The sequence below is a fragment of the Tachyglossus aculeatus genome, chromosome 17, assembly GCF_015852505.1.
Source record: "Tachyglossus aculeatus isolate mTacAcu1 chromosome 17, mTacAcu1.pri, whole genome shotgun sequence".
NCBI lineage: Eukaryota > Metazoa > Chordata > Mammalia > Monotremata > Tachyglossidae > Tachyglossus > Tachyglossus aculeatus.
This window is the reverse complement of record NC_052082.1, coordinates 43605167-43618865: the sequence shown is the minus strand read 5'-3', so window position 1 is coordinate 43618865 and position 13699 is coordinate 43605167. Positions and strand designations below refer to the sequence as shown.

The 13699-nt window shown below is 42.8% G+C and overlaps 1 protein-coding gene across 2 annotated transcripts in view; it reads left to right on the top strand.

Annotated features, from left to right (window-relative positions):
* The window catches only part of USP32 (ubiquitin specific peptidase 32), a 210875-nt gene that overhangs the window by 152557 nt on the left and 44619 nt on the right, over positions 1-13699 (top strand). Inside the window, exons 13-16 of one of the 2 annotated variants that reach the window (XM_038759026.1) lie at positions 1127-1322; positions 5499-5674; positions 6507-6647; positions 9660-9777. In XM_038759026.1, the coding sequence (XP_038614954.1) occupies positions 1127-1322; positions 5499-5674; positions 6507-6647; positions 9660-9777 (631 nt within the window). Of the gene's footprint in view, positions 1-1126; positions 1323-5498; positions 5675-6506; positions 6648-9659; positions 9820-13699 lie in introns of both variants that reach the window. The other variant, XM_038759025.1, reaches the window with a different exon arrangement.

The following is a 13699-nucleotide window of genomic DNA, read 5'->3' as shown; positions in this document are numbered from 1 at the left end:
GTAAAATGGGGACTGAGTGTGAGCCCCCTCGGGGGACAGGGGCTGTGTCCAACCTGATTAAATTGTATTTACCCCAGTGCTTAGAACAGTGCATGACACATAGTAAGTGCATAACAAGTACCATTATTATTATCATTATTGAGGAACTCACAATCCACAGAGGAGCTTACGGTCTTATAGAAACTTATCTAATCCAACTGACGTTTTCCATCGTATTGACCAGGCTTGTCATTTCATTGTCCTCATGGCCTGGACCGCTTGAGCAAATGGTCAAAAATATTCAACATCCTGTTGAGCCCAAGCGTAATTTCATAATGCATTGCATGCTTGCTTTTACTAAAATTGTGAGCCAGCAATTTCTACTTGCCTTCCACACCGAGTTAATAAATTGTTCTGAAGAGCCAGAACCCAATAGAGAAACCATCCCATTTGCTCGGGAAGTTGAAGGAAACTCAGTTCTGGGAAAATACTTCCGCAACACCTATTTTCTCGGAGTCGTCCTTGGCATTGTCACTCACCTCTTGGAGACACTGTGAAGTGTTGAGTTTAGGAGTTGGAATTAGAGTTATTGCTCCTATAGTGATGCTTTGACCTTGTTTAATGGGATTTGTTAAGAGCTTAGTATGTGCCAGGCACTGATCTAAGCGCTGGGGTGGATACAAGGTAATCCCTGTGTCTCATGGGACTCACAGTCCTAATCCCCATTTTACAGATGAGGCCCAGAGAAGTGAATCGGTAGTAAAGAGGCCCAGGGAATTGTCCGAGGTCACAATCAGTCAATCAGTCGTATTTATTGAGCGCTTACTGTGTGCAGAGCACTGTACTTAGCGCTTAGCACTGTACTAAGCACATGTCTGTCACACAGCAGACATGTGGCAGAGCCAGGACTAGAAGTCAGGTCTATCTGACTCCCCGGGCCGTGCCTATCCACTAGGCCACACTGCTTCTCTGCGTTGCATTGGGCTGAGATCCGTCACCCAAAGGGATGGGTTATCAATCCTGGCTAATTTCATTACTATGATCTTTTCTAGCTTTTGGCATCCTCCTTTGCAAAAGTAGGAATGTCCATTTCCTGACCGTAATTTGTGTTTCATTCTACCACCCCAACAACTTCTTGTGGTTTTAGGATGCTAACCCTGTTGTGATCGAGCCTTCATCTCTTTTGATGGGGGGGAAAAACCCACTCCCCACAACAGCTCACTCTGTGGAACCGGGTGAAGACAAAACAGGCGGTGCTGGCCTTGATTGTTTGAGTACTACGGAAGAGAAGTTTTCCGACGATATTTCTTCTGCGTCTGAAGCCTCAGAATCAGCTAGCAGCAGTAAGCAGATTCTTTTATTTCCATCGAAGTATTGTTTAGGTTGAATCTCCAGAACATCTGTAGCTGGAAAGCGCTGAAATAAGGAGCATTCGTAGTGAAATCGCTGGTGAGACATAGATGAAATAATGGAATTAGTATAATGCTATTTGTGAAGCGCTTATTCTCTGCTAAGCGCTGTACTAAGTGCTGGGACAGATGCAAGCTAATCAGGTTGGACGCAGTCCGTGTCCTAAATGCCCTGCTGAGAGCTCACCTCCTCCAGGAGGCCTTCCCAGACTGAGCCCCTTCCTTCCTCTCCCCGTCGTCCCCCCTCCATCCCCCCATCTTACCTCCTTCCCTTCCCCACAGCACCTGTATATATGTATATATGGTTGTGCATATTTATTACTCTATTTATTTATTTATTTATTTATTTTACTTGTACATTTCTATCCTATTTATTTTATTTTGTTGGTATGTTTGGTTCTGTTCTCTGTCTCCCCCTTTTAGACTGTGAGCCCACTGTTGGGTAGGGACTGTCTCTATGTGTTGCCAATTTGTACTTCCCAAGCGCTTAGTACAGTGCTCTGCACATAGTAAGCCCTCAATAAATACGATTGATTGATTGATTGATTAAATGGGGCTCACAGTCTTAGTCCCCATTTTACAGATATGGGAACTGAGGTACAGAGAAGTGAAGTGACTTATCCAAGGTCACACAGCAGACAAGTGGCGGCACTGGGATTAGAACCAGGTCCTTTTGACCTCCAGGCCTGTTCTCGATCCACTCGGCCTCACTGCTTTAAATAGGTTTGAGGGTTTCATTGGAAAAAATGTATTTTTCTAGTCCAACTTGATTCCTCTCCCAATTTGAGGTCTGTTCTTTCCTTTTGAGACTCCAACAAAAACCCGCCATTTGGGGGGCCACTAGTATACTAGATTCCACTTCACCTTCCTGTTTATTTCCACTGAAGTAATATATATAAGCATAAGGACGCACAACTGACCTTTAGGTTCAGAAGCCCCTTGAAAAACAGGGACTTTTTGCGGGGGGGCAGGGGGATGACAAGTAAACCATAATATAAAAAACTGTGGCTCATTATTGTGAGGGAGTACGGTGGAGAAAAGGTAATGCTTTCATGTGTGATCGTGAAGATGAAGTGCACTAATATTCAGAATAAGTATTTGGTAAAATTGTATTTACTCTTGTTTTACTGAGGTTTGGGCCAAGATCTGCCAACTTTCTTCTTTCCATATCTAAAGAAAAAAGTCCATTTTTATGGTCTTTTCGAATCGATGCCATTAATCCCAGTTGGGGAAACTCATTTCTTCTGGGCGGCCAGGAGGGGTTGGAATAGATTCTGTTGGGGTCTCTGTGGGTGGGCTTTCTTTAGCAGCAGCCCTAGTTTTGTTTGTGTTTTTCAATGATATTTATTAAGCATGTACTATGTGCCAAGCACTGTACTAAGCGCTGAGGTCGATCCAGACTAATCAGGTTGGACACAGTCCATGTTCCACATGGGGCTCGTAGTCTTAATGCCCATTTTACAGATGAGATAACTGAGGCACAGAGAAGGAATTGGCTTTGCCGAGGTCACACAGCAGACATGGAGAGAAGCGGGATTAGAACCCAGGTCCTTTGAGTCCCTGGCCTGTGTGCTATCCATTAGACCAGGCTGCTTCTCTATTGTACTTTGGACTATCAGTGGGAGATTCTGGTCTGTGGCTTTTCCTTCCCCTTTAACAATAATAATAATAATAATGATAGCATTTATAAAGCACTTACTATGTGCAAAGCACTGTTTTAAGCGCTGGGGAGGTTACTAGGTGATCAGGTTGTCCAACGGGGTGCTCACAGTCTTAATCCCCCTTTTACAGATGAGGGAACTGAGGCACAGAGAAGTGAAGTGACTTGCCCAAAGTCACACAGCTGACAGTTGGCAGAGCTGGAATTTGAATCCATGAACTCTGACTCCAAAGCCTGGGCTCTTTCCACTGATCCACGCTGTTTTTCCTTTGGCTTTGAGATTTCCACTACCTGTAGTCAATCCATCAGTGGTATTTATTGAGCACTTACCCGTGTGCAGAGTACTGTACTAAGCGCTCGGGAGACTGTAATACAACAGAATTAGCAGTCACGTTCCCTGCCCATAATGAACTTAAAGCCTAGAGGAAATGTAAACTCAGTCTTTTTCTAAATTCTTTCCTCATTTGCAGCCCATGCCTCTCCTTCTGGTTCTCTGACAATTGCAAATCGTTTGAGTTTCCCATAAATCAATCCAAGGATGTTCTCATGCCCCTTAAAGACCTTCCAGGTGTTTGTTTTCCCTGGTTTTTGATGAGTGTTCCAATCAATCCAATCAATCAATCATATTTATTGAGCACTTACTGTGTGCAGAGCACTGTACTAAGCGCTTGGGAAGTACAAGTTGGCAACATATAGAGACAGTCCCTACCCAGCAGTGGGCTCACAGTCTAAAAGGGGGAGACAGAGAACAAAACCAAACACATTAACAAAATAAAATAAATAGAATAGATATGTACAAGTAAAATAAATAAATAAATAGAGTAATAAATATGTACAAACATATATACATATATACAGGTGCTGTGGGGAAGGGAAGGAGGTAAGATGAGGGGATGGAGAGGGGGAATAGTGTTCCAGTGGTGCAATAGGAATAGTTCAGGCCTTTATTCAAGGATTGAGGGGCAGGGTATTTTCATAAGATTAATGACTGCTAAGGAGGAGTTGATAGCTTGTGTTACTCTGAAGGTTCATTAACTCCAAGGAGTCATTAATCTCGAGGAAGAAATGGCCATTTGAGTGCCATTTCCAGTGGTAGAGAATGCCTTTTTCTTTCGAACACATTTTGTACGACTACTTTGCTGACCCAAGCCACCACAGCATTCAAATATGGCAGAGAAGGACCAGTCTGAAATCTCGAAAATGTCGGTGACCACCTCAGTAAAATTTGGTCAACTTTTGTGATCATGTACGTTCACTTGGCTTTCTCTTTTTAAGCTGAGAGGCGCAAAGATGCCTTTAAACGCTTTCAACACTATTTTATCCTCTTGTATGACACCAAAGCCGGGATGTAAAAAGCAATTCAAGGCATGTTGTGTTGAAATAGCTTAGTGGTGGTGCAGAAATTAGGGAGGAAGTAGGGCTAGGGCTTGGGGGAGGAGAGAGCCAAGCAACTAGGAGCCTCATGGCCCTGGGGTGACAACAGGGAAGATTAGTAAAGTGCTTGGCACATAGTAAGTGCTTAACAAATACAATTATTGTTGTTAGTATTACTGCATTGCTCTGCACGCGAAAGGCGCTCAATAAATGCGATTGAATGAATGAAGGCACCCTCAGAACACCTGATGGTCATTCCAAATAAAAGAATTTTGTTTGGAACTGCACCTCTCAACCGCAGGATGTCTCTGCCCTTCATTTCATTGCTCTAGGTCAGCAGCAGAGATGATGGATGCTCCTGCAATAAGGGTCCTATTTTTGCTCCCGCTTAATAAATGCTCTTACAGGATGACATCCTTTAAAATCCACCACCATGAAACTGAAACATATAAATTTTCTCCAACTTAGACCTGTTTGTAATCTCCGGTCCTCCCCTCTCCCCTTTTTTATGATATTTGTTAAGCACTTACTATGTTTCAGGCTCTGTTCTAAGCCCTGGGGTAGATACAAGGCAATCAGACCAGATTCAGTCCCTGTCCCACATGGGGCTCACATTCTGTGTAGGAGGGAGAACAGGTATTGAATCCTCATTTTGTAATGTAGGAAACTGAAGCCCAGTGAAGTGGTTTGCCCAAGGTCACACAACAGGCAAGTGGTGGAGCTGGAATTAGAACACAGATCCTCTGGCTCCCAGCCCGTGCTTTAACCACTAGGCCCCAGTGCTTCCCCAAGACCCTTCCCCTAGAGCCTTTCCACTAGAGAATCAGAGCAGGAGTACTTCCCAAGCGCTTAGTACAGTGCTCTGCACACAGTAAGCGCTCAATAAATACGATTGATTGATTGATTGATGGATCGGGATAGGAAGAGTGAAGGGGAAATGCCAGCTCAAGTTTCCCTTGGGGCAGAAGGAAGCAATAGGTAGCCCTCATTCAGTAATAGTCATCTGTCCTTCTGAGATGCTAATCCTCCCAAAATGAATTCCAGATAGAGAATGAATACTTTCTTTTCCTCCACAGCTTTCCTTTATTCCAGCACTCCTGCGGCAGATATGTGTTTTGCTAGGCAACATAACACTTCTGACAACAACAATCAGTGTTTGCTCGGAGCCAATGGAAACATTTTACTACCATTCAACCCACAAAAACCAGGGGCCATCGATAACCAGCCTTTGGTAACCCAAGAACCAGTGAAGGTAAATTAGAGTTTTTACATTTTACCTGAAAACATTTGTCCTCTCAAACTGTCTAAATTTGTATTTTAAAATGCTAGTGCATAGGACTCAATAAATTACTAGGCCTAGATATCTTGGGAAGTGTATGCTTAGTCGATCAGTGGACCACTTATTGAGTGCAAAGCACTGCAACTGTTCATTCATTCGTTCGTTCATTCACTCGTATTGAGCGTTTACTGGTGCAGAGCACTGTACTAAGCGCTTGGAAATAATAGTACAATTCAGCAACAGAGACAATCCCTGCCAACAATGGGCTGTTAAGCGTTTGGGAGGGAACAAGCAAGAAAGGTTGACTTGCCCGGTTCTCGAGATGCTTAACGTGCTTTTCATGACTTAACCTTCCGGGAAAGACAGTAGAATTTCTAATATTCTCAGCCACGTACAATATAGTGATCCCAGGACATAGCTGCAACCTTTGGGAAGTGGAAAGGGGAATACCCTTTATAGTTCGGTGTTAGGAAAAAGGAATCACGTAATTTTATGGTCTAGTAAGAAAGAAAGTGATCCTAGCCAAAATGATATCTCTGGTTTCCAGAAATTCAAGTTTACATAATTTTTTCCCAATAACTTTCCTTGGTAGTTTATTTTGGAAGCCAGAGCTTTCCCCAAAAAACTTGCGTCTTTTCAAGACAGTCAACCACGTGTAGTAATCCCTCCCTTTTCATTAAGAAAATGAAATTAAGTGAACTGCAAATCCAGGCAGCGACACCTCAGTTCCAGTGTTGGTAGAGCTGGCTTTTCCAAATCCAAGGCTTCAGTCATCCTCAGGCAATCACATTCCATTTCTCCCAAGGCAACTTCATTAACCCTGGAAGGCGGACGGTTGAAACGAATTCCACAGCTAATTCACGGGAGAGACTATGAAATGGTGCCAGAACCAGTATGGAGAGCTCTATATCACTGGTATGGAGCAAACTTGGCCTTACCCAGACCAGTAAGTATAGCCATCATCTAATAATAGCCCTTCCACGTCAGTTATCTCATTTCATCTTCACAACATCCCATGAGGTGCGAAGAAGCTTTTACAGATGAGGGAACCGAGGTCCTTAAAAATTAAATGGCTTGCCATGGTCACACAACAGGCCAGAGTCAAGGTGGGGTGTCAGTAGTCTTCCACTGTTGGGCGAATGTCAGTCATAGAAATAGCCTCTACTTTCCCCTCCAAATATTGGCAGGTGTATTTTCAGCTCCCTGACTCAGACTTTATTCCCACTAGACTCTTTCTTTGGCTCTATATAATTCTATTCAACCAGTAGACGCAATGGGGGAAATTCATGGTGAAGTTAAAGGTGCCTTTCTGTGGCTTTTCTTTATGAAAGTGTACAAGAGGCTTACCAAAGAGTGTTTTAAATTCTTGTTCCTAGGAAGTAAAGAGGTTGGCTGCACAGGAACCTTTTGAATTGCAGTTATTGCCCTGACTAGGTTGATAAGAGTATCTTTATCGTTGGTAAACGGATGGATAAAACGAAGATTATCTAAAAGAGAAATTTATATATATATGGGTATTCATTAATAAGTATGCATTTGCTCATAAGGTATCTTGTCACATAATACACACATTTTATTACAAAACTATTTGCTTAGTGCTGTCTGTTCTGTCAGAGACATATTATGTAGTTTTGGTTCAGCATTTGCCAAATTCCTAACAAGTTTTTATCCAAAAAAATAATCTTAAACTCTGATAAAAGGAAATTAGTTTGTTTTACAGGTGTGCATGTTTCCCCCAGGCAGTTCTTTTTCATTGTTTCATTTCTTAATAATAATAATAATAATAATAATGGCATTTATTAAGCGCTTACTATGTGCAAAGCACTGTTCTAAGCGCTGGGAAGGTTACATGGTGATCAGGTTGTCCCATGTGGGGCTCACAGTCTTAATCCCCATTTTACGGATGAAGTAACTGAGGCCCAGAAAAGTTAAGTGACTTGCCCAAAGTCACACAGCTGACAAGTAGCAGAGCCACTTGTGTTGTTTATTTGTATTGTTTCAATTGTATTGTTTGTATTGTATTGTTTCATTTCATCAATTGGTTACTATCTGGGGTTGGATGAATTCTAGCCTGAATTTCCTGTGGATACTTGAGAACAAGTTGAAAGGCTTATAAATTGAATCAGTCAGTCATATTTGTTGAGCTCTTAGTGTGTGGAGTGAACCATACAAAGGATTTGGGCAAGTACAATGTAACAGAAGTGGTAGGCGTGTCCCCTGCCCACCAGAAGTGCTTCAAATGGCATTGAGAAGCAGCGTGGCTCAATGGAAAGAGCGCGGGCTTTGGAGTCAGAGGTCATGGGTTCAAATCCCGGCTCCGCCAATTGTCAGCTGTGTGACTTTGGGCAAGTCACTTCTCTGGGCCTCAGTTCCCTCATCTGTAAAATGGGGATTAAGACCGTGAGCCCCCCGTGGGACAACCGGATCACTTTGTAACCTCCCCAGCACCTAGAACAGTGCTTTGCACATAGTAAGTGCTTAATAAATGCCATTAAAACAAACAAATGGCACGTCACAGCGCTTTAGAATACACTGCTGGCGTGTCAGGGGTGTCTGAATTGAAGGAAGCACCTTAAGCCTCCATTAGAGTTTGGGATTCCCAAACTGGGGGAATGGAATAGATGGCGACAAGCCTAAACCTGATAGACAGAGAGACAAAGGGTGACAGAGAAGATTTTGCTCATGTAGAACAATCTCTACCCTCCAGGATTTAATGTGTGTGCCTCAAGGGCTCTTTACTCTGTCTTCTCTACCTCATCCCTTCTCCCATCTCTCTTCTGTCCTCGGGTTTATTATCTGCCCCACTCCTCCGGTGTTTTGGAATCCCTAAACAGGTGGAAAGAGCACAGGCCTGGGAATCAGAGGACCTGGGTTCTAATCCCGGCTCCGCCACTTACGTGCTGGATGACCTTGGGCAAGTCACTTAACTTCTCAGTGCCTCAGGCTCCTCATCTGTAAAATGGGGATTAAATCCTACTCCCTCCTACTTAGCTTGTGAGACCCACATCATCATCATCATCAATCGTATTTATTGAGCGCTTACTATGTGCAGAGCACTGTACTAAGCGCTTGGGAAGTACAAATTGGCAACATATAGAGACAGTCCCTACCCAACAGTGGGCTCACAGTCTAAAAGGGGGAGATAGGGGCACGGTCCAGTCTGGTGGTTTTATGTCCACGCCAGTGTTCAGTACAATGCTTGGCACACCTGAATACCATACTTATTATTACCCAATTTTATCTTTATTAACCGTTCTTCCTTGTAGTTAGTGAGCCCCATGCGGGACAGGGACTTTGTCTACCAGTTCTGTTGTTTTGCACTCTTCCAGGCACTTTGTATAGTGCTCTGCACACAGTAAGCACTCAGTAAGTAGCAGTGATTGATTTAGTCATCATCAACCTGGTAGAAATCTGCAAGCGTCCATCAGGTATTTACCTTTCCCCTTGAGGAAAAGTGGACGAACCTAGGAGATGGAGGACCTGGGTTCTAATCCCCTGGCTCTACCACTTGCCTGTATGTGACCTTGGGGAAGTCACTTCACTTCTGTGTTCCTCAGTTTCATCATCGGTGAAATGGGATTTCGATACCTGTTCTCCTTCCAACAATCTAATCTGAGAGCTCCATGTGAATCAGACATTGTCTTGCCTGATTAACTTGTATCTAACCCAGCGCTTAGAACAGTGCTTGGCACATAGTAAGCATGCAACAAATACCATAATTCTTATTTATTTGGAAGACAGGAACGTGAAGAACTCCTATTACATAGAAGATGGCTGCTTGTGCTCTACCCCCAAGCGGGTACTAACTTAATTAGACATTTTAAAAGGTTGAATGTCAGGGAAACAATCATTCAGTACCTTGGGCTAAATCTCGATAGCTTAAAAAAGGTTTGTCACGTGAAGAACTTCCTCTGGGGTGGTTACTTGCTCTAACCCTTGAAACCCCTATCTTCCCCAGGTGATCAAGAATAGCAAAACAAACATCCCAGAGTTGGAGTTGTTTCCTCGCCACCTCCTCTTCCTTAGACAGCAGCCTGCCACGCGGACACAGCAGTCGAACATCTGGGTGAATATGGGTATGATGAGACTGAGAATGTTCCCTCCACATTTACCGAGAGGTAACTTAAGAATGCAGCAAGAATTCAGCGTTGCAATTTCTAAGAAAAGCCCAAACTTCTTGTGCTCTTTTCCCCCCCCCTGCTTTCACGCAGGATCAGTAAAATGTCTTGGTTTTGGGGGGGCTCTTATCTATGATCAGATGCAAGTACAAATGGGGAGGGCTAGAGAAGCAGCTTGTTATGACCACGTTTCTGACCCCAACATGCGGGATCTTTCAGGAGAAGGGACCCCCAAAGCCTGGTATCTTTACCGGATGGTATCGTGGAAAATTCACTGTAATAACCCTGGGATCAAGCAGGGTGCAACCGCTTCATTATTGCCTACAGTGGTTTCCCAACACTTGCTCATAATCATGATAATAATAATTGTGGTATTTAAGCACTTACTGTGTGCCAGGCACTGTACTAAGCGCTGGGGTGGACACAAGCAAATCGAGTTATACACATCCCTGTCCCACTTGGGGCTCACACTCTTAATCCCCATTTTACAGATGAGATAACTGAGGCACAGAGAAATGAAGTGACTTGCCCGAGGTCACACAGCACACAAGCCGGGATTAGAACCCACAACCTTCTGATTCCCAGGCCCGGGCACTATCCACTACGCCATGCTGCTTCTCAACAATCAACACTATTGACAGGGTCACTGTTGAAAGGAATAAATCTATTAAAAATCTCTAATAAAACATTAGGCTCTTCTTCCCATTTGCATTTTAGGCATCATTCATTCAATCGTATTTATTGAGCGCTCACTGTGTGCAGAGCACTGTACTAAGTGCTTGAGAAGTACAAGTCAGCAACATATAAAGACGGTCCCTACCCAACAATGTCTGTCTCCCCAACAAGGGGGAAACAGACAACAAAACAAAACATGTAGACAGGTGTCAAAATCAGCAGAACAAATAGAATTATAGCTATATGCATGTCATTAACAAAGTAAATAGAATAGGAAATATGTACAAGTAAAATAGAGAAATAAATCTGTACAAATATAAACAATTATGGTGACAGCTCTTCACATTGCACTGAGATCATTCTTTCCATCAACGGATATGTGGTGTATAAAAGATCAGTGGCAGGTTCCAGGTTTTCTGTGATCATGTCCATAGTAAAGAACCCAAAATGCGCAGTGTGGGTTTTGGTAACTAAAAGCTAATGCATTTTCTTAGACTATATCTATCCCTAATAGAATCTCTTTATATATAACTGTAACAGGTAGGAATTAATTGAAGGGTAGTTCAGGAAAAATGAACTTGCAATAGGTGACATCAGGCATATATTCGTAAAAGTAGGAAGGTGCATTTGCTTTGAAAAAGCAGTGCTTGTACCTCACGGTGCCTAATTTTTTCCAAAACACAAGTACCATCTATGAAGTTCTACCTGTGAGGAATAGTGATGCTGTGTGAGAAACACAGTAAAACAGCTTCCTTTTAAAAATAATATATTGGTAATAATAATAGCAATAATGGTATTTGTTAAGCGCTTACTATGTGCCAAGCACTGTTCTAAGCACTGGATTGGTGATCATCAATTTGTGTTAGATTGTCTTACCCCAGAACTCTTCTCTGCCCTGTTGGGAGAGGTTTTTATGAGTCCTTGTGTCCATGTGTAGTTATATTGAATTTTTGGGGGGAGTATCAAGCTTGACTTGTTCTAAGTGGCTCCTGCCAATAGTATATTTGAAGCCAACCTTCATATGAAACAAAACAGAGGAGTTCAGCGCATCGCTGTACGCCGATTCTGTATATCGTAAACTTCAGAACGCCACCCATCCCGATGCAGCCAGACCACATAATTCATCAAGCTTGGTCAAGCTCCCAGGTTTTTTACCTCCTGGTGCTTTGGAGAGACCCTTTTCTAGCGAATTACAGCCAGTCAATTCCCTCTAGACTTTAAGGTCATTGTGGGCAGGGAACATAACTACCGACTCTTTTAAATTGTACTCTCCTAAGCACTTAGTACAGAGCTCCTCACACAGTAAGCACTCAGTAAATTTGATTGAAACCAAAGACTCCAATTTTTTACCGAGCTTCTGTTATTACCGAGGAAAACATATAAAATGAAGGGAAGCAACCTCACCAACCTACTATCTGCCAGACTTTCTCAACAATTTGTGATCTCATTTAACTCTCCATTAGGTCTGCTCTGAGTATTCTGAGTATTCTGTATCTACCCCAGAGCTTAACACAGTGCTTGGCACACAGTAAGCCCTTAACAAATGCCAAAGTTATTAACATTTTTATTACCAACCACACAGTGACCCTTTTTTTTTTGTCTTGGCCACCATTTGAGTGAAAGTTAAAAGTACATGGCATTCTTCAGTATATAAATATTTCCAATTCTTGTGCTGATCGTAGATTCTTGCCTCTTCCAAAATTTCCACATAATTACTCAATGACAATTGAGTACAAAATTATGAATAATCAGTGGCCGCTTGCTTGATCAAGTTAGACTTTAAAATCTGTCTAGAGTCCAAGACATTTTTCTTACTCGACTTTAGACAATAAAGATGGTTTGGTGTGGGCACTTGCAAATGCTTCTAATTCAGATGAATGTGTTTTCAAATATGCCAAATTGTTTTGATTCGAAATTTTACTCCGCACTAATTATTTGAAGTTTACGAGTGTATGCTTTCTTGCTGTAATCTTACAATTAATCCTCTCTCGTGCAGTTGTAGAGATTTGCTCTGTTTTTGCCTTCTGAAAGTAAAACATTTTCTTTGCAATTCGTAAAACATTTCGGTTCAGTTTTGCTCTGCTGTAGCCATAACATTCAATTTTTCATCACTCCTTGTTGCTCTTCCCATTGAGGTGACAGAGATGTAAAAATAAGAGTGCTTAGACCTTCCTGCAGAGGCAAGACTGTTCCAGTAAAGTTTTGCCTTAATTGTATTTTTTAGCAATTATTTTTGCAAGTTAATTTTTTTAAGAATTTCCAAATAGGACCTTGCTGGTGGCAGCCTTCACCAACCTGTGAAGGCAAGGTAAATTGAGCCACAGCTAAATGCTTGGCATAAAGAACGATAATGATGCGCACATGATGAGGAGAATGGTGAGAAATTGTATGGAATGTGTTGTCCGCATCGAGAGACAGTATTGGTGTATTAAAGTTAGATTTTTGTTTTACTGTATCAAAGATGCCTAATTATGCAAGGTGAACTTTTCATCCCGGCAGTGAGACAGAAACAAGACCGTGACCGTTTTGTTGGTGTCAGAAAAGTCAAAAGACAAAAAAGTCTTTGATTTGGAAAGGGAACGACTTTCATTCCTGGAAATGTTTTCAGCGGTTTGGTCTCTATAACCTGTTGGCAAGCCCCACCTGTCGTTCCACCCTCTCTTTCCTGACTGTTTCAGGCTCTGGCTGGAGTTACGACATTCTGCAGTTTCCCCTCCTTTTTATTCTGCAGTGTCCCCCAAACTATCTCTTCCACCTTCTGCCTCTGCAGCCCCGAATCTCAGCCGCTGCCTTTTGAAGTGACGGACACTGGATGGGATCTCACCTTCGGAGGAGCACTGAGGCACTGGTGTACGGCACCGAGAGAGTGCCCGCTCCTCTTGAGGCCGGGTGCATCACCAACTCAAGAGTCTTCCTACCCCATTATGCGGTGGTGGTTAGCGAGGACAGCAGCAATGTGATTGAGGCGAGGATGGGGAGGCGTTTCTTTGAGGGCAGATTAAAAATTTGGTTCGCGCAAGTCTCGGGCTCTTTTCCTATCATAGGTGGCTATTCCTATTCCTCTCATTCAGTTTTTTTTCCCCGAATTCTACTATTTTATGGCAGATAGCAGTAGGTGGCATGTAGCTAATGCCAGCTGCCGTCCTCCATCTAGTGGGATCAAGTCCTGGCAAAGCTTTGAGCCTCTTCGGTCTCTTTCACTCTT